The 22,910-nt window shown below is 46.7% G+C and overlaps 1 protein-coding gene across 2 annotated transcripts; it reads right to left on the bottom strand.

Annotated features, from left to right (window-relative positions):
- Positions 1-208: 208 nt before the first annotated feature.
- LOC123448013 lies at positions 209-14,878 on the bottom strand. 2 transcript variants are annotated; one of them, XM_045124769.1, is made up of 15 exons: positions 14,570-14,878; positions 13,154-13,556; positions 12,887-13,064; positions 12,678-12,817; positions 11,535-12,348; positions 3,657-3,757; positions 3,420-3,564; positions 3,276-3,344; positions 3,107-3,152; positions 2,574-3,007; positions 2,389-2,468; positions 1,856-1,991; positions 1,265-1,457; positions 1,000-1,082; positions 209-913 (listed from the first exon to the last, which is right to left on the bottom strand). In XM_045124769.1, the coding sequence occupies exons 1-15, from the start codon at positions 14,670-14,672 to the stop codon at positions 773-775; spliced, it is 3,066 nt and encodes a 1,021-aa protein (XP_044980704.1). In that variant the 5' UTR covers positions 14,673-14,878; the 3' UTR covers positions 209-772. The 2 variants fall into 2 exon arrangements, with proteins under 2 accessions (XP_044980704.1, XP_044980705.1); XM_045124770.1 differs by having other exon boundaries at positions 209-868.
- Positions 14,879-22,910: the final 8,032 nt, after the last annotated feature.

Here is a 22,910-nt window from a genome sequence, read left to right as displayed (position 1 = left end):
TGTCCACAGCGTAAGGCTTCTATCAGTGACGATAGGTACGTAGTACAGTTTTCACGTCAATTTTCCAACCCAAGTCATCACTCAACTGCACATACATACCGGAACCGTCCGGAACAAGGCAAACAGCCAAACAGCCACACACCAGTAAAACTCGTGTGTTCCAAACCGGGCGGAACATTTTCAGTCACAGAGATACAACCAAGGCAAGTTTCACGATCATGCTCCATAAATCCATAGGAGCTGGATGCTCGTCCCAGAGAGAATGATTTGATTTCCTCAGAAGAACCAACATGCGGCAAAATGGTACGTACATCTATACAATTGAATCACTCTCACAACTTACAAGCCTCGGTCTAAGCGAATAACTTACCGCCTAGGCAAAAAGAAAATAAATTAAAGAATGATGTGGTACAATACTATTCCTAGTACTCCCTCCGTCCAAAAATAAGTATCTTAAACTTAATACAACTTTATACTAGTTTTAGTATAAAGTTGAGACAGTTATTTTGGGACAGAGGGAGTAGTACAGCTCTTAACTCAGACTCCTCGCTCTACATTGCATCAGGGTGTGCCTAATTTACATACCTCCTGATATACAGCTGTACATATTTAAGTGGGGGGGAACACCGACCAATCCCTGGATCCAACTTTGCGCTGTCAAAATCCATTCGGGCAAAACTGCGGCCCAGGGAGCCTCATGCCACGTCACCGAGGAAATGGCGCAGGCTCATAGAATTTCAAAAGGTGTATCAAGATGGTCTCACCATTTCGGTCAAAGTTGGTAAATGAACGAGGCTTGCTCCTTGCGACCCTTCTCATGGATGTCTTCTATGAGCTTATGAAGCTCTGGGAAAAGTGTCACGAGCACCTGTTCTATCATTGCATAAGTGAGCTGCTTCACGCACACAGTGGACTGCAGCACAGCATGAGGATCATGGAAATCAGAATGATATCACATCATACCGCTGTTCCGGTGCTAGGTTTTGGATTTTTACTTACCTGCAGGAAGTAGTAGATGTCCCTTGCACTGCGCTGATACTGCTTGTACCCAATTATGCTGACTAATGTAGATGGAGTCCCACCTGGACAGGACGTCAAGAATTAGGTTAGTTGGACCACATGTATTGACCAGAATTTTGCGTATTCGTTGCTTCTATCACATATCTGAATTTGCACCCAAACACCGCCCAATGTTTGCAGTGTAGATTCAGAAATAGAAAAATTACAAAAGCAATTTGGCAAAATATGCCAATAGTAGACTCACCTAAAAGAAGTTTTTTAACTTCACTGGCATTTCTAGATGCCTCCAGTTGAAGCTCAAAAGAGCTTGTGTTGCTCTTTCTGTTGCCAATAGCCTCATCGGCACTCCCTGATGGGTGCTTGTCAAATTGGCTGCTACCCGCATCTCCTTGAAATCCATCCAACTTGGTGAAGAATACACCATTAGGCCAGAGGGTCTGTAGAATGGAAAATCTGTTAGTTACACAAATGGAATACCAGAGTAGTTATCCATTAGGTACAACCATCTAAAGCACTCTTAGTTCTGGCACGCACCTACACTGGGACACAATTATGGTCCATATGACAATAGTGACATTTTATATTGGAACCTAGCATATAAGAATAATTTGCTAATTACTTTGGTAATTGGTATTTATGTTATGCTATCGTTCAGCAAAAAGTGATTTGGTACCAAGTAACAATTTGCATTATTGTGCTATATGAAACTTCTTTTCTAGTTGGAACAACTTTTTAACATGGTTTCATGCAGATAATACAGCAAATTTTAGTCTGGCAATGGAGAGGGTATTAGAACACTTCAGTTCAGAGAAAAAGTATTACAGTGCCTCCTTACATCTTGAATCCAACGGATTCCTTGTATAATGACCTCATCTCGTCGGAGCCAATTGATCTGTCTTATAATCCAATCATCAATCGCATCTTCCATGACTAATTGTAAGATTTGTTTTGATATCCAGAGAACTTGTTTTCTGCAGATAACATAATTAACAAGTCAAACACAATATTTTGCAACTGAAAGATAGAAACAATTGGATTGTAGGAGTGTTGTGAATCCAATGATGGATGGTGAAAATATATCTGACTTGCGCAGAAATATCAAACAATTCCTGAATAAACAGTGGCATATTTGCACAAACTTCCCTCTCGGATTCCATAATGATGCTAATTATCATAGAACCAAAGTATGTGAAGTGATAGGTATCAATGATATCTAGCTATTGGCCCAAACAGCTCCTATCCCGATCCTCACGGTGTCTACAATACTACATTTACTTCACTCATGGCTATGTAACAAAAAGTAGAAAACTAGCAGGCAAAATATATAGAAGCACTAGAAAAAAAGTTTATGAAAAAGAAATAGTGAACCTTATCCAACCACGCCGCTTTAGTTGGAACACTTTGTCTACCAGATTCAATAGAGGCACGCTGACATTTGTTGGCATCCACTGCCAAATGAAAAGAGAAGTTTTAGGACAGAAACGAAAATCTTTTAGAACAGAAATTTCCTGCAATTTGAATTAAAAATATAGCTACATAGTGGAAATACGTACCTCGGGAGGAATTCCTGATGGATCTTCACATGGCTTTATAGATGACATGTTTGTAGAATCCGAATTTGCCCTTGCAGTTTTTTCTATGTGTTGGCTTACTTGTACATCACAACCAGTTGCTTCATTGTGCTTAATATCACTTGAAGTGTACCCTCCATTGTTCAATTCATTGTCCGAGTGGCATGCACTATTTACAGATGAGGGGCGATCTTCACAGTTACTATCAGCATCAGAGAGACTATGCGAACTTCCCAAGTTTCTATTCTGCAAATTCTGATTATCTGTCTCTTCCTGGTTCCAAGATAGAGACATCCTATTATCTGCCAAGTGTGAATACGGTGCGCTAGGGGACGATGTGCCGACCGCGCGTTTTAGACCATCTGAAACTCCTTTAACATGTCGAACGATGTCATCCATGGCATCATCAACGTTAACTGGTGATGCAAAATAAATAGATAAGTATCTTGAGTGAGAAAATATTAAATACACGAGCTCGTAATTGTGAAAAAAAAAGAATGAGAAGAGATACATACCAGCCAAGGTTTTGATAACAGAGGTGGATTTTCCAGCTGAGTAATTCTACGAAATGAAAAAATAATAATGAAGCTCATTGAATCACAGGAAAGTAACACAAAATTATGTGTTCATTCTTTCTCCTGTTAAAGAGAAGGCACAAAGAATTGTTGTTGGCTTGATACACACCTTTGAGGACTCACTAAGAAAATCCCAAACTTCATGTTGCTCTGCAATATTAGCGATCGACAAGAGATCCTATTGGACAGAAAAGATTACTGTAATCAAATTTGAAGTAAAATGTTGGATGAATGCTAGAGGACAAAAGCATACTTGAAGATATCTGTCCAGTAGAATGCATCGCTGGTGCACAAGGTAATCATCAATACTAGACGAAAGGAAACTCTTTGGAGGCAAGTGCAGTGAGTAATTTGGTATTTCCTTCAGTTGTCTATGAAGACGCTCAAAATTCCGGTATCTACAAACAGAAGTTGAAAGTCAGCAGCATATACATTACAACTTTACAAGTAGTAGTACTGAGCTATTTCAAAGATGTTCAGAAAAGCATGCCTTCTTTTCACAAACCAGGCCTTGCTATCTGCACCAGTCACAGCAATAGAATAAACTGCAAAAGATTTTGAACCAAGTTTCTCGAAATATGCACCCACTACCTGCAAACAAAAATACAAAACCACAACTTGAGTAAAATACGGCTATCAAAAGAATAGAACTTCACAGAAATAGCTACACAGTGCATCAACAATAAGAGGAAAGTATGATACAATAGCTAGGCATGTCATAATCATGTAAAAACACAACATACCAAAGTAGTGATCCTACAAAACCATCAGACCAAACAGTGAACTGTATATGTGTTGATTCCAAGGTTTTGATGACCGGATGAACCATATTTACCAACCCCTCCCTGCAATCACTCTTACCAGATTGAAAATTCTGGATTAATTTGAATTCAAGTTGCTACTGTCTTCAACTCAGTTCACAAACCAAGGCACAGTGTAATGATGTGGGAGAGCTACACTTTTCTTCTGGTCATGCGTTTGAGTCCTCATATTGCCATTTGTTTTTTCTTTCCTTACTTTTTTACTACATCAGCAAAAAACTGTAAGCTGGAGGTGGGGTATCAAACCCCTGACCTCATGGAATGGGCTGAAGCACGCCCACCATCGGGTTATGGTTGTTTGTGTGTCATCACCTAGGTTCGTTAACTTCTTATTCCACAAAAATTAAATCCAATTTTGGTTCAGAAATTCCGTCTGTTGGTGGTATTTCAAATCCAGTAGCCAATTCTCATTGGACACCAAATGCTAAGAAGTAACAGAACCAAAGAAACCCACATGCTGTTCATTTATAAATGTTAAATAGAAAAAGAAAGCAATAAATTCCACCCGTTAGTGGTATTTCAAGTAAACACCCCCCACCCGGTTTAAAATTTTAAATCCGGTAGCCAATTCTCATTGGACACCAAAAGCTAAGTAAAAGAACCAAAGAAACCCACAGAGTCATTAAATGCTTCTCTTATCAGTTTGACCACTTGGGAAGGCTCCGCTCCCTCCCCACCCTCCCCGCTCCTCCTAGCCCACCACCCCCGCCAACGGTGAATCCCCCCCCCCCCCCCCCAGCCCTCCCAACCTCCCCTCCCAGCCATGGCGGCCTCAAGTGTTGACCCTGCCGAGCTCCGAGCGACCCTCTCCGACAACCGTGTGTCCTCTGGCGACCGCTGGTTCGACTCGGAGAGCGAGTCCTCGACGTGCTCGTACAGCGACGTCGCACAAATACCGCCTGCCCCCTCGCCGCCGTAGCTCCACGGCAGCCTGCAGTGAACCACCCCGGGCTCCCCTCCAAGGTGTTCAGCGCCCCCGGCGGCGTACAGGTCAATGCTGAGGGGTTCCAACAGCTACGACGCCGGAACCGCCCCCGCCAAGACGACGCGCCCAACCCTTCGCAGCCCTGCCGGCATAGCCCATCCCCGGAGGAGGTCGCTGGGCTCTGGTTCCGCTGCCTTGACCATAGCCACCGTGTGCGGGACTGCACCAACAAGATCTGGTGCTGTCGCTGCCTCATGTTTGACCACGAGGAGCACTCCTACGACTCCAAGCAACGGGGAGCACCCGGGCTGACTCCCGCCGCGCTGGCCCACTGCTAGGGAGCGCACGCCCCCGGTTGCGCCACCACCTCCCGCTGCTCCGGTGGTTGTCGCGCCACCGCGCCATAGCCCGAGCCGGTGAGAGTCCTCATGTCGCACTCGGTTGAGATGGAGGAGGTCCTGTCCCGCGCAATGGTGGTATCCATCACCGGCAACAGACCGCTCGTGTCCGCTGCAAAGGTCGCCGACATGCTCCTCACCTCTCTCGAGCTCGCCGATGGCGACCTGACAGTCCATGCACACCACCCCGAGGATTTCCTAATCCTGTTCAGCTCATGCACAACCATGAACCGCCTCAACGGTGACCACTTCATCAGATCCCCGCGGTTCTCCCTCTCCATGTGCCCATGGAGCAAGCTGGCCCATGCGGGCTCCGGCCACTTCGAGTATCGCGTCAAGTTTGAGCTTCGGGGCATCCCTGTCAGGCATGGCACCTCTCGACTGCCGAGCACATACTTGGGGAGAGCTCGCTCCAGGGCCAACCTAGCCATCTTCCGGCTGGCAGGACGCACGCATGACCCTGCTCACATAGGTCACACCGCCGTCCTGGAAATTGTGTAGCAGATCCCTGCACGCGTGAGCTCGGATGTGTCGACCATCAGGACTCTCACATATCCTATCTCCATCGGGCTTGCTTGTGCGGAGATGATCGGAGCCCCCGTCCCACCTGCCGGTGGAGGCGCTGGCGACGGCAAAAGACCCGTCAGTGACGGCAACGATCATGGCTGGGCACGACGCCGCGGCCGCAAGCGTCAGCGCACGGATGCGCCACCTACTGGACGTGCGGATGGCATGGCCGTCGACACCCTGGGCTGGCGTGCTGGGATGGAGTGGCCATCGCGCCTGTTACAACATATGTGGATTGCACTAGCCATTTTCATCAGTTCGAACTTTTGGTTGCGTTGGCTAGTGCATGAAGCTTAACATGGTATCAGAGCTAAGGTCTTGAGTTCAAGTCATGGCTTTCGCGGTTTATTAAAAAATTGTTGGTAGCCCTCCATTGGTCCACGTAGAGGCCTCTTGAGTCATACGTGAGTTTCGTGCGCCGTAGCTCTCTTCCGGTTGCAACTTGTCTTCCCCGTCACACGTGAGAAGGGGTGTTACAGTATATGTGGATTGCACTAGCCATTTCCATCAGCTCGGACTTTTGATTGCGTTGGCTAGTGCATGAAGCTTAACAGCACCGACATGGCCCGTGCACCGACTTCGGCCGCACCGCCCCCCGTACACCAAGGCAGATGCTCTATGGCGCCTTGGCCACGTCAGCTTGGTCAGCGGGATCAGCTTGGCCCCACCCAATTGTGTCGTCGTGCCAGAAAAGGAAGGGCCGAAAGAAAGCCAAAGCTTGGTGGACCAGGCATGCAAAGAAACAGACGATGCAGAAGATGTCAGGGATGTGCAGGTGGAGCCAGCCGGTGGCCCCTCGTTGGCTACGGCTACGCCTATCACGAGCAAGGTGTCGAGCCCTGGGCCATGTGGCGTCCCCTCAATGGACGCGAACCCTCCGAAAGCATTTGGAGATTCAAACCCCGCGCCACCTCGTGTCCCCAAGGACAATGGCGAGGGTCCCACTTCTGGCTCACCTGATCCGAGGAATTGTCGGTACCTGCCCGATCTGAGCGAGGTGCCAGACTCACAACCCGTGCCAGCCTGCTTGCCGGGGCAAAGTGGCGACTCGCCAGCACCCCCACTTGACGTGGAACTGGCTGGCTTCGATGACCGGTCGACTGGGCCCCACGCGTCCACCACGGACAAGGAGGCGCACCCCGGGACGAGTGCGGTCTCTCCCGCCAAAGACCCCAGTCCCTCACCCTCGGTTGCAATCCTACAAAGGCCACAGGCCCAGCCCGCTCCAACAAGGCCCAACGCCGAATCCCTAACACCTGCTAGCGATCGTTAGGGCCCGAGCCCACCTACAGCTGAGCGCTTCGCTTCCCCACCCATCACCATGCGACGGCCCCGTGCTTGTTCCTCCGCGCCGCAAACTTTGACGCTCGGTGAATTCCTAGCTGCATCAACCAAGCAGATCGACGCGACCCTTCCGACGCCAGGGAGGAATCCGCGTAGGCCTCTGAGCTTCACGCCCTGTCACGGCCTCTCGGTTGTTGCCACAGCCATGGCGGCGGCGCCACCCACTGCGGAGAGACGTGCACAAGTACAGATTATGAACGCCCTCGGAATCATTAGGACGAACCAGAAGATCACCTCCGTTGAGATGAAGGCTTATGACGGCATGTTTGCGATGCCCATTCCACTTGCGATGCTCAAGGTCATTGCCGCCCTGGTTGATCGCGAGATCCCCGCGTGCATGACCAGTTCGCTGTCCACACCGCCAGCACATGCCGAGGTTGAGTGCACAACTTAAGTTGGCCTCGTTGCCTTCCCCGTCGATCCAATGTTCACGGATCACGGCCTTAAGATCGCTCTGTGGAACATCCGCGGCCTAAAGGCGCGTAGCCGGGGCTATGCCATCCGCTAGCTACTAGATACCACCGCCACCTCCACTGTATGCTTGCAAGAAATTAAGATGGAGTTGATATGTTCGTTTGTTGTTCTTGACACCCTTGGTTCGGAATTCGACAACTACACCTAACTCCCAGCGCATGGTACACGGGGCAGCATCCTTATGGCGTGGAAGAGCAAGGTCGTGTCAATCACGGACCCAATGTTCACCACGAATGCCCTCAAGGCCACGTGCACGCCATGGTAGCTCTCTGCCGTGTATGGCTTTGGGAGATTCGTGTGGCTTGTCCCGGTCCCGGGATGCTTTGCGGCGACTTTAACCTAATCCTGCACGACGAGGACAAGAGCAACGACAACTTGAACCGACGTATGATGGGTAGATTCCGTCGCGTTGAAGAAGGTATACCTCAACGGGCGCCGTTTTACGTGGTCAAACGAGCAGTCTTCGCCCACCTTGGTGCACCTAGGCCGCGTGCTATGCACCTCAGACTGGGAGGAAGCACACAGCGAGTGTCATCTGCGATGCCTCGCGTCCGCCATTTTGGATCACTGCCCCCTGCTGCTCGATTGCTCCCTCATGCCCGCGGAGCACCGGTGTTTTCACATCGAGGATTTTTGGTTGAGGCTCGATGGCTTCCATGACACGGTGGGTGCAGCTTGGGGCTCAGTCCACGACCCGGACCCTTTCCAACGCCTGATGCTCCGCCTTCAAGCCACGGCTCGTAGGCTTACTAGCTGGAGCGCCAAGTCGGCCGGCAACATTCGTGACAGGATGACTATCTCCCGTGAGCTAATCTCGCGCTTCGACAAGGCCCAAGAGGATCGCACGCTCTCTCCTCCGGAAAACTGGTTGCGAAAGCACCTCAATATCACATGTATTGTCCTCGCGTCCCTTGAGCGTACCATAGCCAGGCAACGTGCCCGCATTGCCACGCTTAAGGACGGCGACGCCAACACGGGCTTGTTCCACCGACAATGCTCATTTCATCGGCAGAAGAATCGGATATTCAGCTTGGCCATGGACGGGGACATGCTCACTGACCAAGATGCGATGGTGCAGGGGATCTCTCTGGTCTAGATGCGCCCTTCAGCGTGGAGGTCTGGGATGCGATCTAATGCCTCCCCGCTCGCAAGGCACCAGGACCCGATGGTTTCACAACTGAGTTCGTGCGAGCATGTTGGGACATCGTACGGCAAGACTTCATGGACGCCTTCCAACAGTTGTTCGAAAGGTCGCGGCTTCTGCAAGCTCAACCAAGCCCTCATGACCTTGCTGCCTAAAAGAGCCGACACCCAACAGCTAAGGAACTACCGGGCGATCTGCTTGATACATCTCGTGGCCAAGATCTTCGCCAAAGTTCTACCGCTGCGTCTTGCTCCTAAACCGGATAGCTTGGTTAGCCGCAATCAGAACGCCTTCATCATCGGTCGGAGTCTCCACGACAACTTCATCCTCGTTCGGCAGTCGCTCAACATGCTTAATCGGCTAGGGGCCCCGCAGATCCATATCTTGGCTATTCCTCTTTGAGGTGTTGCACCTATACGGATTCGGGGACAGATTCAGGGATGGATCGCGATCCTGCTCTCGACGTTCAGCACACGCGTCCTACTAAACGAAGAGCCAGGCCCTCCGATCTAACATTGCGGCGGGTTGCGCCATGGTGACCCCGTTTCGCCCCATCTCTTTGTGTTGGTCGTGGACACGCTTAGCAGGCTAATGCGTCGCGCCATCGACGCTAGCATCCTGCAGCAACTACACCCTCGACGACCCATCCCGTCGATCTCTCTTTACGCTAACGACGTGATGCTCTTTTGCCACGCCACGCCAGGAGATGTGGCCGCCGCCAAGGGTATCTTGACCCTATTCGGCAAGGCGAGCGAGTTGCAGGTGAACTACGCCAAGAGTTCTGCCACTATCCTACACGGGGACCCCCTGCGTGATGAGGTGATCGCACAGCTAGGCTGCCCGGTAGCGCACCTTCCCATTACTAACCTTGGCATCCCACTGACGACACGACGGCCCACCGCCGCTCAGCTGCAGCCCCTTGTCGACTCGATGGCTGCTAGGCTGCCTGCTTGGAAGGTGTGGCTCATGAACAAGATTGGGCGCCTTGCCCTGGTCAAGTCGGTCCTGAACATGATCCCAGTACACCAAATGCTCGCGTTCGCCCCTCCCAAAAAGACGCTGAAGCAACTGGAGAAGATCCAAAGAGGCTTCTTGTGGGTTGGGCGAGCCATTGCCGACGAAGGCCATTGTCACGTCAAATGGTGACATGTGTGCCGCCCTCTCGAGTATGGCAGCCAAGGTGTCCGCGATCTAGAGCGCGCTGGACTTGCGCTTCGACTGCTATGGTTATGGTTCGCTCGCATGGACTATGACCGTGCCTGGCAAGGACTTGATCTGCAGTTATCCCACAAGGAGCGAGCGTTGTTTTTCGCATCCACTAGCATGATCATTGGGCAATGCCTTGACAGCGCTGTTTTAGGAGGATCGCTGGATCAACGGGCAGTCCGTCCGCAAGCTCGCCCCACTGCTCTATCAGTACATCCCCAAGCAACGACGCAAGGCAAGGACAGTGGCGGCAGGGCTTGCCGGTAACTCTTGGGCGCGTGATATTCAGGGGATCCTTGGTCTTCATGAGATAGGCCAATACCTGCTACTCTAGCAAGCCGTGAGCCAAACCATCCTCTCGAATGATCCAGACCGGTTGCTCTAGAGATGGACGTCCAACGGCATCTACTTGGCACAGTCATGTTATGCGGCCAGTTTTCAGGGATCTACGAGGTGCCCCTCATGGAAGCTGATTTGGAAAAGCTGGGCGCCACCACAGGTAAAATTCTTCCATTGGTTGGCTGCCCAAGATCGATGTTGAACAGCCGAAAGACTTGCAAGACGCGGACTAAAACATCACCCCAGATGCCTCCTTTGCGACCAAGCCATGGAAACTATGCAGCACCTGACCCTAACTTGCCCCTTTGCTCATCAGACATGGCATACTATCCTCGACTGGATGAGTATGCCGATCCAAATCCCAGGCCATGAGCTCATTGTCTTGGAGTGGTGGCTACGCGCGAAGGAGCAGACGACACCGACGCACAAAAAGACCCTCAAGGCCATCGCGCTGCTCGTCCTAGATGTTATGGAAACACAGGAAGGCATGTGCCTTCGACAATGCGACACCTTCCATCGAATCGCTAAAGGATACGATCAAAGACAAGGCCCGATGTTGGGCAAAGGCTGGGGCCCGGGGACTTAGGGTTGTTATAACCACAACCTGGGACGTCCATTGATCGAACCCATAAACCTGTAAAACTCACCTCCTAGGAGGACCATTCTATCTTCTCAATGAAATAAAACGCAAAGGTCCTTTGCGTTTTCTCGGAAACAAAAAGAGAAGAAACCCACATGCTATTCATTTATAAATGCTAAATAGAAAAAGAAAGCAACTGACATAACTATAGTTACTTAGGTAATGATGGAAATAACAACATATGCAGTAAAATTCCAACCTCGCACCCATAACCGTTCCAATAGTAATAGCTAGAAAATTACCATGGACTTTCAGAACACAAGCAGCAATTAGCATGTGATTGTTATCAATGCCTGGAACTATCTCAGAACAGATTGTGCTTACTATTATAACTATTATAGCAGCCTTCAATACAGAAATAGTTTAGTCACTGGTAAGTGCTAATTACACAATAATATTATATGGTTTAAATTCATTTATTCAGTAGTACCAACCAATCATATAATTCTCAATTTCTGAAGAAAAAAGGATATTGAAAAGAGTGGCTGTGATGGGATCAGCAAAACGTACCCGACACCTTATCTTTGGAGCATACATTAGTACCTCGCCATGTGAGGAAGGAACAGAACCTTTGTCCTCTTGAATGGTCCTTGCATTTAAGCTTTCACTGGATAGCCCAGTTTGCTTACTTTTGGCCAAATGTCTTTTCTCCATATCAGGACTACTATTAGACCGCTTTAGCTGAGCTTTTGTGTTCTTGACAGCTTCAGGGTGCTCTGACTTTACTTCATATGTATTTTGCGAAACAAGTGGGTGACTGCCTGTGACAAAAGTGGACTGAGCATTCCTATTTGAACCTTGCATCAAATTAACCATGTATTTGTCATCAACCGATGTAACTCTCTCGTTAAAGTTAGGGGATAACTCTTTTCCAGCCACTACTGCATTTCGAACGCTATCAACCCCTCCTGCACCTTTTCCTTTTGATGGATGTTCCACTTTCACCATTTTCTTTTGGTAATTTCTCCCAATAGCCCACATGTTCTCAAGATTCTCCGGAGCAAGAACCTGAGACCGCCTTTTAGTAGCTGCATCCAATACCACTGCCCAATCTGCCTGACGAGGCAGGACAGTCTTCCCATGGTCATCGACTAACACTTTTGACTTATCATCCTCAAGGGAAGTCATCCCGGAACTATTTGCTAGTACTGAGCCACTTGATTCTGCAGACAACTTTTGTGATTCCATTTGATGACCCTGCGAACCTCCTTTATAAGATGAATGATCATTTGTTACTCCAACTACAGTATTAGTCTTGTTTACGCTGCCTCCAATGTTTGTGTCTTGGTTGTTTAGGAAGTAGATAATTAGCTCGTTCACATAACTAGGAAAAGAGAGAAGATGAATTAGGGATAGGTTTAGTACAGGTAAGAGAAAAAACAAGGTTACATATAGTTACCGAACCAGTCCTAACTTATAACAATTTGAAACAAAAGCTTATTACATGTACTGAACTACTGATTGCATGCAACTTTGTGAATATTAAGACGGTGATGAAAAATAACCAGGAAGAACTTGAGAAACAAAATGCATTGGCTTTCTTCTGAGCATACCATGACCACATGAACCGAAGTACCAAGAAGGTGATTAATTGAAAACAGGAGCATGTGGTAGAGCTCAAAATAAAAACAAGGTGAAGAACTAAGAGCTTACATAGGACTTGCGAAGTTCATCACTGGCTGCAAGACTAAGCAAGTCAGAAGTTCCCTGGAGAAGCAGCGAACCAATGGACTCTGTGCATCTTGAGGTCTCAACACTAGAGCCATAATGCCCCCAACTAGTTCTTGAAGAACCTATAACCCACTTTAAATATTATTTGTTGGATAAATGGACTACAACAAAGCTAAAAGTATTACCCTTACCTTGTATTCGTGCTCTGAAGATAACAATGCAGGGTGAAGTTCCTGTGAAACTATTAGATGTTGTTTCAATCGCTCATCTCTTTCCTCGGAAGACAATGTTCCCATGACATCAACACCAATTTGAGACTGATTTTTTCGGAATATATCCACATGTTTTCCAATCAAATCAGACATATCCCTGCAATAGTGAAAAATGAAAACCTTTTAACTTTCCGCACAGATTACCAAATAAGTACACCCTGGATAGTAGATCAATTTTTTACTCACCTTGTTAGCAAGTCAACTAGGTTCATCTCTTTCGCCCTGCCTGATACTTCACCAAGGGCATGGAGTACTAAGCCACGTATCAGTTCTGGGGCCTCTCTATCAGGAGTAATAGAAGAATACCACAAGTCCATGACAAAGTCCCGGAGAACTAAATCAATGAAACTTTCAAAAGCAGCCTCGACAGCAGGCGAATCGACTTTCCTTCTCCATCTTGAAACTGGTGGCACAGTTGAAAGCCGATGATCATTAGCAGACAACTGTCGTTTTGATGCTTGAGACAAATATGGCTGCTTAGGTACAGGCTGACTTCTCCAACGGAACTCCACTTTGAAGGAGACATAACGGAGAAATGCAAGTATAAGAATGGACATGGGAACATTTGTCCACATTGATTTACTTGTATCTATTTCAAAGAAAGAAGATGATAAATGTCAGCAAGGCCGTATATGCAAGATGAGAGCTACAAATGATGTAAAAATCAATAGCTGCATGAAAATACGAGAACAAACCATAGACAACTTCTTCTTGGTTGCCAACAAATTGGTGAACGACGCAGTGAAGCCAAAATAAAAGAGGGAGGGGGGTAGTCAAACTAAATATGTGAATGAAGATTGGCCTATTCTTCTCTTTACCACCTCTGAAGCTAAATCTTGCTCATTTATTTCCACTGGAAAATGGGCTGAGGAAATATGTTGCGCATAATTCACAAGTAATCTACTCACACGAAATGCTAAAAGCCTATTTTGACTCATTCAGCACGAACACATTGGTGTACGTAGGTTTGATCGGCCTCATTTATACTGATCCAAAGCAAACACTGTAAAATTAGAAGATCAACAAATAAGGCATCATTGGTACACTAACCACTACTTGCATTCTAGTGCATTTAGAGATCCATCAAACGACTTACGAAAATACATTATCGCACAAATTTAAGAATTTTTTTGGAGTTTTGATATAACCGAGCAAATCCGCTTCCTAATGATCCCAATTCTCAACTCTACCGCTAAAAGCAGTAACCAATCAAGGGCAAGCAGAAACTAGCAGCTTAAAAGTCCCCAAGCAATAGCGGTCAAAACTCCTAGCTGTCAGATGCATTCCGTAGCAAATTTGCACACAAGCTCTAGTTATCCTGGTAGCAATTGTGTAGATTTCTGATGCATTATCCACCGAATTCCCTCACAATTCCAACACCTGCATCCAACAGCAGCAGACACCCAAATTCCCTGCCGAATACATCCTCGTGCAGAAATAATCTCTAGTGCGTAGCTCGGATAAGCATGCAACGACATGACGATCCAATTCCTACCAGAGCAATCCAATCCCGCATCGGGGTGGCGGTCTTCAATTGCCGCGTACTTAGCGAAGATCGAGGGTGGCAAATGGGGGAGGGGAACGGAGCGGAGCGTAGCTTACGTGTGAGGAAGTAGGAGATGGTGAAGATGCCGAGAGCCCAGGCCACGGTGCGCACCTTGGCCTCCTCGATCAGATCGTCCACGCTCCCCATCGCCTTCCGCATCTCTGCCCGCCGCGGGGCACGGGGAGTCGCGCGGCGCAGAAGACGGCGGTGGCCGGGGATCCGTGTACGCTGGGATCACGCAGGGGCTCCCAACCCTAGGGTTTTCCCGCCGCCGCCGCCGTCGCCGGAGAAGAACTCGGCGGCGTTTTATTTTTTTATTTTTTTGTCTCCTTCCTGTTTCGGAGGCGTGCCCGAGTTGAACCCGCGTCGCTGCGTGCGGCCCGGACAGAGCTTGTCTGCGGCGCGCGCGTGGTTGGCATGTGGACCCAGTATGTCAGCGGGAGCGGGGAGTGTGACTGTTTTAGTTGGTGGGCCCGCGTGTCATCCGGCTGATGCCTGGACAGGTTGGCTTAACGGTTGATATCCTGTAACGATATAATTGTGGCGGTTGGTGTCACCCACATGCTGGGTCCTCTTGGGGCCAACGTACTTGCCATCACCACGAAGAGGGACAGCTAAATTGCGATGTTAGAGCATGGATAAGGGCCATTTCTTTTTCTGGCTTCTAAAATAAACTGAAATAAGTTACCCTTTGCCAGCTTATTTTAGAAACTAAATTAAATATATATTTTTAAAAGTCTACTAATTAAGACTTGACTTGTAAACTTCTAAAAACATATTTTTGTTTGGCTTCTAGAATAAGCTCGGTAGGGGGCAGCTTATTCTAGAAGCTCAAAAAAATCAAAAAAAACTGACCCTAAGGCTGGCGGTAATGGTAGTATCATATACTAGTATCATACTCTCTCCGTTCCATAATATAAGTCTTTTTAGAGATTCCACTAAAGGACTATATACGAATGTATATAGACATATTTTAGAGGATAGATTCACTCATTTTGCTTTGTATGTAGTCCCTTAGTGAAATCGCTTAAAAGACTTATATTTAGGAACGGAGAGAGTATATATATATGATACTAGTCCATGATACCACATCCATAATGCATAGTATCATATGTTAGTATCATAAGTTAGTTCATTTATTGTCATGCAGGACACATAGTAGCACATCACTTAATATGATACGGTATCATGATATGATACTCAACCATCTCTTTCTTCATTTAATTTTATGACACCTGATCAAAATTGTCTAATTGGCATGCATGATACTACATATGATACTCCCATTATGAGCAGCCTAATACTTCATCTGTTTCTAAATATAAGGTGTATTAGGTTTTTAAAAAAGTCAAACCATGTCTATGTTTGACCAACATTATAGCAAAATATATAGTTATTTACAATACCATATATATATAATATTAAAATATATTGCATGATGAATCTAGTGATAATGATTTGGTATTCTAGACCTCGATATTTTGATCTACAAACTCGGTCAAAGCTACACAAGTTTGACTTTTTGAAAAAACTATATACCTTATATTTAGGAACGGAGGGTGTACTATAGCCAACTGCTTCGCTATATGATGTTAGAGCAACTCCAACGCCCCAACCCATTCCGTCCGCCTGCGTCCGTTTAGGTCGCGGCGGACAAAAGTGACACCCAACGCGTCGATCCAAACATAAATCGCGTGCGGACCCATTTTCGGTCCAAAATTACGCCTGAAATGCGTCAACGCGGACACAAAACGGACGCGGTGCGTGCCTTCTCATGTCCACGCCCGTTCAAACGTGGCGCCCGATCAAAGCCAGCGACATCTTTATTAACGACGCCCGCCCACCGCGGACCCATGCGTGAGCGACCCACTAGCGTCCTTTTTTAATCCGAGTGTGCGGGGAAGGCGGCTTCATCCTCTTCCAGAAGCCGCCTCCGTCCTCATCTAGCCACCCGTGCTCCCCCGCCGGCGGCAAACCCTAGCCACCACCACTATGGGGTTCTTCTCCGTGAATGACAAGGGCAAGTCCGCCGCCGTCCCTATCCATGCACCAGCGTCTTCCCGTCCGCCTCGCCAGCAGGTCAGCCCGCCGGTGCACCACGCGAGGTGGAACTAGGAGCATCGCATCCTGACTTGCACTCTCTGGCAATAGCTACACGAATGTTGATTCTGTGACAACAACCCTTCCCCTGCAATGACACCAGAAGAATGCTGCTAGCACTCCCCGACAACGAAACTAGAAGAATGTTGTTGATGGCCCACCAGCACGTGGGTTCGCAGCAGTTTTCGAGGGTAGAGTATTCGACCCAAATTTGTTGATCGCCAAAGAGGAGGTGAGAGAATACTCTCGAGTATTAGCAGCTGAATGTGTCAGATTCAACCACACCTGAAAGATTAGTATCTGCAAGCAAAGTAGTAACAGCAAAGTAGCGAGTAACAGCAGTGGCAAGGAACAGCAGTAGTGACAGCAGTAGCAAGTAGCAACAGTAGCAAGCGACGGTGGTAGCAACAGTGGCAGCAGAGCAAGACAAGTAACAGCAGCAGCAACAGTAGTAACAGCAGTAGGACAAACTCGTAGGCAATGGGTCGGTGATTTGTTTGGATGATATTCATCATGCAACAGTTATAACACAGAGAGATATGTGGCTAGCTCCTGTTCGTCAATGTGATGTAGGCATGCATTCCGTGTGTCGTCATACGTGCTTAGGGAAAAGAACTTGCATGACATCTATTGTCCATCCCTCCCGTGGCTGCGGGGTCCAAAAGGAAACTACGGGATATTAAGGTTCTCCTTTTAATAAAGAAACGGACCAACGCATTAGCACTTGGTGAACACATGAACTCCTCAAACTATGGTCATCACCGGGAGTGGTTCCGGTTATTGTCACTCCTGGGTTGCCGGATCATAACGCATAGTAGGTAACTACAACTTGCAAGATCGGATCTAAAACACACATATATCAGTGGCAACATAATAATTTCAGATCTGAAATCATGGCACTCGGGCCCTAGTGACAAGCATTAAGCATGGCAAAGTAGTAGCAACATCAATCTCAGAACATAGTGGATACTAGGGATCAATCCCCATCAAAACTAACTCGATTACATGATAGATCTCATCCTACTCATCACCGCCCAGCGAACCTACGAATAGATTACTCACGAACGACGAAGAGCTTCATGGAATTGGAGAGGGAAGAAGGTTGATGATGACGATGGTGACGATTTCCCCTCTCCGGAGCCCAAAACGGACTCCAGATTTGCCCTCGAGATGAAGAACAGGATGTGGCGGCGCCTCCGTATCGCAAACGCGACGAAATCTTCTCTTTTTATTTTTTCTGGGACGAAAGTGAACTTATAGAGCTGAGATTGGGGGCGACAGAGCCGTGTGGGCCCCACAAGCTTGCCCACCGCCACCAAGGGGGTGGCAGTGGCAGGGCTTGTGGCCCACTGGCCCACCCCCTCAGGTGGATCTTTGCGCAGGTATTTTTCATATTTTCCAAAAATGTTCCCCGTAAATTTTCAGGACGTTATGAGAACTTTGATTTCTGCACAAAAAAAACACCAAGGCAATTCTGCTGAAAACAACGTCAGTCCAGGTTAGTTCCATTCAAATCATGCAAATTAGAGTCCAAACCAAGGGCAAAAGAGTTTGAAAAAGTAGATACGATGGAGACGTATCAACTCCCCCAAGCTTAAAACCTTGCTTGTCCTCAAGCAACTCAGTTGACAAACTGAAAGAGAAAGAAAAACTTTGACAAACTAAGTCTAACTCATAAGCAAAATTTCAGCAAGATCACAAGTTAACCACATAAGCAAGTGACACAAAGGTCTCACGGTAAACTAATATCAATGGCATAATCAGCTAACGAGCAAATAATAATGAGTTTCAAATACCAACACTTCAATCAAAACAAGCATGAAGCAATATGAATAGGTGGTATCTCGCTAGCTCTTTCTGAGACCGCAAAACATAAATGCAGAGCACTTTCAAAGATCAAGGGTGACTAAACATTGTAATTCATAGCAACGAAGATCCAGTCATAGTTATACTCAATACCAATCAAAAGCAAAGCATAAAAATGACAGAGGTGCTCTCTAATTGGTGCTTATAGAAGAGGAGGATGACTCAACAGGAAAATAAATAGACAGGCCCTTCGCAGAGGGAAGCATTGATTTGCAAAGGTGCCAGAGCTCAAGCTTTGAAAACAGGGATAATAATTTTGGGTGGCATGCTTTCATTGTCAATGCAATGACCAAGAGTTCTCAATATCTTCCATGCTACTCATGCTATAGGCGGTTCCCAAACAGAAAAGTAAAGTTTTAACTCCCCAACCACCAATCAATCACACTCCATGGCTAGCCGAATCCTCGGGTAACGTCCATACTAACATCAATCCGGGGGGAGTCTTGTTTTACAGTTATGTTTTCGATTTAAGCGTGGAACTGGGCATTCCAATTACCGGCCCCTTTCTCGTGAATGACAGTGAATAAACACATGTCGAGGATAACACTCCTAGCATGGAAGATACCAATAGCCCCCTGTCACCACATGAGCGGTTCGGGCATGCAAAACAGATTATTTCTTGAAGGTTTAGAGAGTGGCACATGCAAATTTACTTGGAACGACAGGTAGATACCGCAAAATAGGTAGGTATGGTGGACTCTCATGGAAAAACTTTTGGGTTTATGGAAGTGGATGCACAAGCAGTATTCCGCTTAGTACAAGTGAAGGCTAGCAAAAGACTGGGAAGCGACCAACTAGAGAGCGACAACAGTCATCAAGATGCAATGAGTTTGACTAACATTAAATGCAAGCATGAACAGGATATAAATCACCATGAACACGAACATCATAGAGGTTATGTTGATTTTGTTTCAACTACATGCATGAACATGCGCCAAGTCAAGCCACTTGAAACATTCAAAGGAGAATACCATCCTATCATACTACATCATAGTCATCTCAAAATCTATGTTGGCATTCAAGACAAACCATTATAAACTCTCAGCTAAATAAGCATGGCATCAGAAACTATGATCTCTAAGTTGTCATTGCAAACATGGTTCTCTCACAACAAAGCTGAATCTGGGTCGACAAGCTAGTCATATTTACAAAAACAAAATAGATAGAGTTCATACCAGCTTTTCAGTCTGAGTCACTTCATCATATATCATCATTATTGCCTTTCACTTGCAGATCGAACGATGTGAACAATAATAAGAGTGCTCGTGCATTGGACTAAGCTGAATCTGCAGGCAAACACAAAGGAGAAGACAAAGTAATATGACTCTTTGAAAGCTAAACAATATGCATGCAAGAGCCACTAAACATTGTAACCAATATCTTCTACCTTGACCCAAAGAAAAAGAAAACTATTTACACGGGAAAGCTCCCAACAAGCAAAAGAAGAAAGAAAAATCTTTTGGGGTTTTCTCAAAAGGACACAAAACAAGAAAACAAAAATAAACTAGCATGGATAATACAGTGGGAAAGTGTGAACACCGGCTAACAAAGTGAAAGCATAAGCATGAATGTAAATCGGTGAGAACACGTACTCCCCCAAACTTAGGCTTTTGGCTTAGTTTGGTCTACTCCCAAGGTGGGAAATAACCAGCTACGGGATACTCTGGAGCAGACTGTGGATGCCACTGCTGTGTGAGCTCCTCTGGCTCCCACTGATAAACTGGCGTCTGATACTCGACTGGCGGCTCGGGCACGGGCACCTGTGGTTGGGCCAAGCCCCAATATGCGTAGATGTTCGAGGGCATAATAGTGTACCTGCCTGCATGAAGATCGAACAAAGAAGGAGCAGGCAAAGTAATAGTCTCTCGAGTACCCAGACTAAATACCAGGTTATAAATCATCCGTCTACTAGCATCTCTATCCAGAAAATCATGGCGAACCATGCTGTCGTAATCCAGATATTTTTCGGGGAGAAGCATTTCTCCTTCCTCTCCCAGTCTAATGGGTATCTCAAAGTGTCTGGCAAGACGGGTAGCATAGATACCTCCATAGGCAACACCCTTGGAACGGTTGGTGTTCAACCGCTGGGCTACTATAGCACCTAGGCTATAAGTCTTATCGTTATAAAGGCCTTCGCGCAAAACCGCAAGGTCTGGAGAACTAAGTGATCCAGCCTCCCCACGGACAATCAAACATTTTTCCACAAATAATGAGAAGTACCGAAGCACAGGAAAATGTATGCTAGCAATTCTAGCGTGAGACACTCCTCTCTCCTCTCCAACAACAATAGAACCAATGAAATCCTCCAAGTCCCGTGGGCGAGGGTCACGGATATCCCCAACATAAGGTAATTTGCATACATTGCAAAAATCCTGTAGTGTCATGCACTGGGGGATGTCATATATCATGAACTCAACCATGGGAGGATTCTTCCTCGGATAAAAGTTGAAGCTTTGAACGAAAATATTGGTGAGGAGGAGGTATATTGAGTACTTATCTTCAACGAATGCAGTAAGACATGCGTTCTCCACCAAGTAATAAAAGTCTTCATAAAGCCCAGCGGCGCGCAAAAATTCATCACTTGGCCACTCGCACGCTCGAACTTCTGTGACTCGAGGGACTACGTACTTGGGGTGGTTCTTCTTATCCTCCTTGGGGTTACGGCTTGAAGAGCCTCTCAAGAACCTCTTCATCTTTTCCTTTTTCTAGCTCTTAAAAATTCTGAATTTTTTAGAGACTTCGAAAGAAAAGTAAAGATTAACCCAACTTGTAGCAACTACTCCTACTAGTGCCTAGAGACCGTATCACGCGCTAAAACTACGTGGGACCAGCTAAAATCAACCTTTCTAGCTCAAGAACAGGGTCACCAAGGTAGCAAGAATACGCGAAAGATAAAGCACTAGAGCAAAAACTAATTGGACGAATGGATGAGTCCCTTACCAAGGAGTAATTTCCCCAAAACGGTTCGGAGAATGGTGCTTTGAGCAAGGAGATCAAAAATCTCAGCCAAATTAGCAAGAACACAGGTTTGAGCTGCGAAACAATTTTTTCTAGAGGTGGAAGAAGAGGCTGGGAGCTGAAATGAGTGGAGGGGGTCCCTGTGGGCCCCACAAGCTTGCCCTCCGCCACCAGGGGGTGGCGGTGGCACGGCTTGTGGCCCACTGGTCTGGCCCCCAGGCCAGCTCTCACGCCCAGTAATTTTCAAAAATTCCAGAAAAAATCATACTAAATTTTCACGACCATCGGAGAACTTTTATTTTCGAGGTATTTTTCTCCGGGACGCTAAAACAGAAAACAGGAAAAACTAAACTAATTCCATCATTTTTCTTCTAAGAAACATAAAATGAAAGCTCAAAATAGATGTATGTGACTCTTTGATTCATCCATTTCATGGTCATCAAAAGAAATCCGTCAATGGGGTTGATCAAGTCCTCATGACAAAACCTTCTCGGATTGCAAGAGAGAACGGAGAATTTTCGAATAGCCACTAAGTCACCTCAATGGGGATATGTATCTCCCCAACAAGCAAATCATACTTCATCTTGACACGAGGAATAGGGCATTCAAAGCTCCCAATAAGAACCGATGAAGTCTTTTCGATAGCATTGATGCAATGTACTTGATATCGTTTCTTCGGAAAGTGCACTGTGTGCTCATTACCGTTGACATGGAAAGTGACATTGCCTTTGTTGCAATCTATAACAGCCCCTGCAGTGTTTAAAAAGGGTCTTCGAGGATGAAAGCCATGGCATCGTCCTCGGGAATATCCAAGATAACAAAGTCTGTTAGGATAGTGGTGTTAGCAACCACAACAGGCATATCCTCGCAAATGCCGATAGGGAAAGCAGTTGATTTGTCGGCCATTTGCAGAGAAATTTCAGTGGGTGTCAACTTATCCAATTCAAGTCTACGATAAAGAGAGAGCGGCATAATAGTAACACCGGCTCCAAGGTGACATAAGGCAGTTCTTACGTAGTTTCCTTTAATGGAGCAAGGTATAGTGGGCACTCTGGGATCACCAAGTTTCTTAGGAGTTCCACCTTTGAAAGTGTAATTGGCAAGCATGGTGGAGATCTCAAGATCTGGTATCTTCCGTTTATTAGTCACGATATCTTTCATGTACTTGGCATACAGAGACATCTTGAGCATATCAGTTAACCGCATCTGCAGAAAGATGGGTCTTATCATCTCAACAAAGCGCTCAAAATCCTCACCATCCTTTTTCTTGGATGGCTTAGGAGGAAAGGGCATAGATCTCTGAACCCATGGCTCCCTTTCTTTACCATGCTTCCTAGCAGTAAAGTCATTCTTATCGTATCTCTTAGGTTGTGGGTTATCAGGATTAACCGTAGGTTCAATCTCCACATCCTCATCATTGCTAGGTTGAGCATTATTATGAACATCACTGTCCATATTGTCACTAGGTTCATG

The sequence above is a fragment of the Hordeum vulgare genome, chromosome 4H (genome assembly GCF_904849725.1).
Source record: "Hordeum vulgare subsp. vulgare chromosome 4H, MorexV3_pseudomolecules_assembly, whole genome shotgun sequence".
NCBI lineage: Eukaryota > Viridiplantae > Streptophyta > Magnoliopsida > Poales > Poaceae > Hordeum > Hordeum vulgare.
This window is presented reverse-complemented; position numbering and strand designations above follow the sequence as displayed.

Coding starts and splice junctions, on each gene's coding strand:
- LOC123448013 (XM_045124769.1), bottom strand. CDS start 14,672: ATGCGGAAGGCGATGGGGAGCGTGGACGATCTGATCGAGGAGGCCAAG. Junction 12,349..12,677: donor ATGAACTTCGCAAGTCCTAT/GTAAGCTCTTAG, acceptor CTCTTTTCCTAG/TTATGTGAACGAGCTAATTA. Junction 3,345..3,419: donor TACTGGACAGATATCTTCAA/GTATGCTTTTGT, acceptor TCTGTCCAATAG/GATCTCTTGTCGATCGCTAA.